Source organism: Triturus cristatus, chromosome 7, assembly GCF_964204655.1.
Source record: "Triturus cristatus chromosome 7, aTriCri1.1, whole genome shotgun sequence".
Classification (NCBI taxonomy): Eukaryota; Metazoa; Chordata; class Amphibia; order Caudata; family Salamandridae; genus Triturus; species Triturus cristatus.
The window spans coordinates 1,829,673,261-1,829,676,445 of record NC_140590.1 but is presented as its reverse complement, the minus strand read 5'-3'; the positions used below and the strand labels follow the sequence as shown (position 1 = coordinate 1,829,676,445).

The following is a 3,185-nucleotide window of genomic DNA, read 5'->3' as shown; positions in this document are numbered from 1 at the left end:
TCTTCAGCATTGACAAAAGAATTCTCCACAAGAGAGTAGAATCTGTGCCTTGAACAGTAGAAGTGCTTGTCAATGTATTTATGATATTGTTTGATTCTTTTATTGGAAATGTGTAATATCCTTAGAGTTTTGTTTGTTAGCTTTGCATTTGCCCTGCTGAGCAAACAAGTACAAATGAGCGGATTACTTTGCTTACAAAAAAGGTTTATCTTTGAACTCCATTTCAAGATGTTAATCATGAACATCAATTTAGAGTTAGGAGAAGTGATATCATGCATACTTTGACCATTGACACCACAGGATCGACTCTTGTCCTACAACAAGCCACTTAATTACCTCCTATTTGTGGCTAAGTGATTTAAAAAAGAGCAAGAGGTTGAAACTATAGAAAGTAAGCAAGGCTCAATATTCACTTTTCACATCTGGTCCTCCCAATACCAACATGATCCGTGAAACCAGGCCATTCTGTCTGGCTACCCCTAATTGACACGCATAATATTAATATTACAAATGATGCCCCAGGCATTCTGAGATTAGTAGAGAAATCTTTAGGATGTACATGGCTTCTGCAGAGGTTGCAATTAGAGAAAATAGCAATCAATACTCTTGTAAAATAATTGACATGGTCCTGTAGTCTATGCTCTTTCTTTTTTTTTCTTCAGGGCATTTTTAAAATCTCTGTTGTTTAGACTGTATATCATGGGGTTGCAAAGCGGAGGCAGAGTGGTGTACAGCAAAGACACGATCTTGTTGGCTTTCAATGAAAATGTTGACGTGGGTCTCATGTATGTAGGACAAACAGATCCGTAGAATAAAATTACCACAGCGAGATGGGAGCCACACCTTGAGAAGGCCTTGCGCCTCCCCTCTGTAGACTTCGTCTTCAGGATCACTGAGATGACTTTCACATAAGAAGTGATGACAAAAAGGAATGGTGCCAATCCCAAAATACATCCAAATGTATAGTTAATTGTCTCTATAGTGTGAATTTTGGTACAAGATAGCTTAATCAGGGCACTCGCATCACAGAAGAAGTGGTTGATGGTGTGGGACTGACAGTAAGAAAGTCCAGACATCAGTACAATGTGTGGCAGAGGAAGCATGAGACCGGCAGCCCAGCTCACAGCAGCCAGCTGGATGCACATGTTCCTGTTCATGATAGTCCAGTAATGCAGAGGGTTACAGATTGCCACATACCTATCCAAAGCCATGAATGTGAGGAGCAGTAATTCTGCTGCCAACAGCAACCCTAAAAAATAGACCTGCAGGAGACATGCAGTGAGGGAAATGAGTGTGCCTTTCAGAAAGAAATGGGTTAGCATATGTGGGAATGTGACTGAGATGCCACTGATGTCAATGAAGGACAAATTAATGAGGATAAAATACATGGGCCTGTGCAGATATGGGCTGGAGTATATTATTGACATTATAAGGAGGTTTCCTGTCAAAGTCATCAGGTAAATCAGTGTGAATGCAAGAAAAAGGGGAATTTGGAACTGTGGAAGATCTGAAAATACAACAATTAGGAACTGCCATGCTGATGTCTGATTTTCTTCTTCCATGTATCCAAGAACACAATATTTTTTAATGTGCACAGAGTCTGGAATAAAAAACACAAACAATATTAATTAACTTGCTGGTCGTGATCTCAAGGAATAGGACAATAAGATGTATGTTTTGTTTGTGGTGTTTTGTGGAGTTACTGATTATTGCCCTGGCACAATTTGAAATCATCATCTTACATTCCTATAACATAGATGTTCTTCTACATCAAACAAAAGTTGATTAAAACAATCATCTGCAAAGATTCTTGTTAAAATGTATCACAAAAAAGATGTAAAGAAATCATCATATCCCATCATGCAGAAAACGTTATAGCTTATATGTGATTCCCTAAATATCAGTCAGTCAGTCAAAAGCTTTTATTTCGGCATAATGCCATAAAAAGACATAAATAATTCTGTACAATAAAACACAATTAAATCACAAATACATAGAGTGCAAGCCATAAAAACATTAAAACTTTATGCTAAAAAATTTGCACAGAGAAACAAGATAAATTATGTCCACAAGAAGCCAATTGTTGGAACTGTGACCGAAACCCCAAGTAATCTCAGAACACCGGCAGATTCTAGAATTACAATATTAATAATACCGGAATCAAAAGGGTTATGGGACAATGATCATCTTTTTGGACCTGGTGAGCCACATGGAAAAAAGAAATTTAGCCATCGCAAAGACTATCAATGGGGTGGTATCATATTTTAAAATTCTAAAGACTAGCTGGTAGTCCCTAAGGCCCCTAGACTTACATAGCTGAATAATACATTTCTTCCTAGCCTTGATATAAAGGGGACAAAAAAGAACAACATGCATCTCGGTTTCACAAGTATCAATACAAGCAGGACACATGCTTGAACGATCAGATGCGTTAGACCATCTATAAGTGAAGGCCCTCAAAGGTAACGAACTGTGACGAAACTGGATGTAGAGTTTCTTTGCCAGGGGGGGTTGGATAACATCCAGGAAGGTTTCGTACTGGGGGCTGGACTTAATGTCCAAAAAGGTGTCAGTGAGCCTACCCAGAGAAGAATGTAATAACATTTCCTTCCGATAGAGACACAAGGCCTCACTCAAGGATTTCTTGGATAATGTGCCGCTTGTCTCTTCCGGGGCGGTCCAAAGGTCCCCCTTCCCTATGGCATAACACAAGGTCCTGACGTAAGTTAACCAGGGAATCTTGTTCAGTTTCCCCCTTGTCAATATATCGGCCAGGTCAAGCCTATAGCTTGCAAGCTCAGGTGTTGACCAAAGTCGTCTCCAAAACAGGAGAGGGCGATTCAGGGCAATTTCTTCTATAGGAACTAAGCCTAAATCCCATCTCAAGGGGATTAGGGGGGTGCTTACAGGTAGTTTCAATAGACGCCTGATAAAGGAGTTCTCAATTACCGCTAAAGAGGCAGGAGTAGAATACCCCCAAAGCTCAGCGCCATATAGCGCACCCCCTCTTGCTTGGGATTTATAGATTTCCATGGGGGGGCCCAAAGGTTTGGAAGAAGTGTTATTAAAAACCTTCAGTAAACCCCCCACTGATTGAGCTAGCTTCAGGTTTGCCTTTGCCATGTGAGACCCCCATTTCATTTTATCATTGAGGGTCACCCCTAGATAGTCAAAGGTAGCAACCC

General features: G+C 40.3%; 1 protein-coding gene across 1 annotated transcript; it reads right to left on the bottom strand.

Annotated features, from left to right (window-relative positions):
* Window positions 1–635: 635 nt before the first annotated feature.
* LOC146813320 (olfactory receptor 5V1-like) lies at window positions 636–1,562 on the bottom strand. The gene has a single exon (XM_085614747.1). The coding sequence runs from the start codon at window positions 1,560–1,562 to the stop codon at window positions 636–638; it is 927 nt and encodes a 308-aa protein (XP_085470873.1).
* Window positions 1,563–3,185: the final 1,623 nt, after the last annotated feature.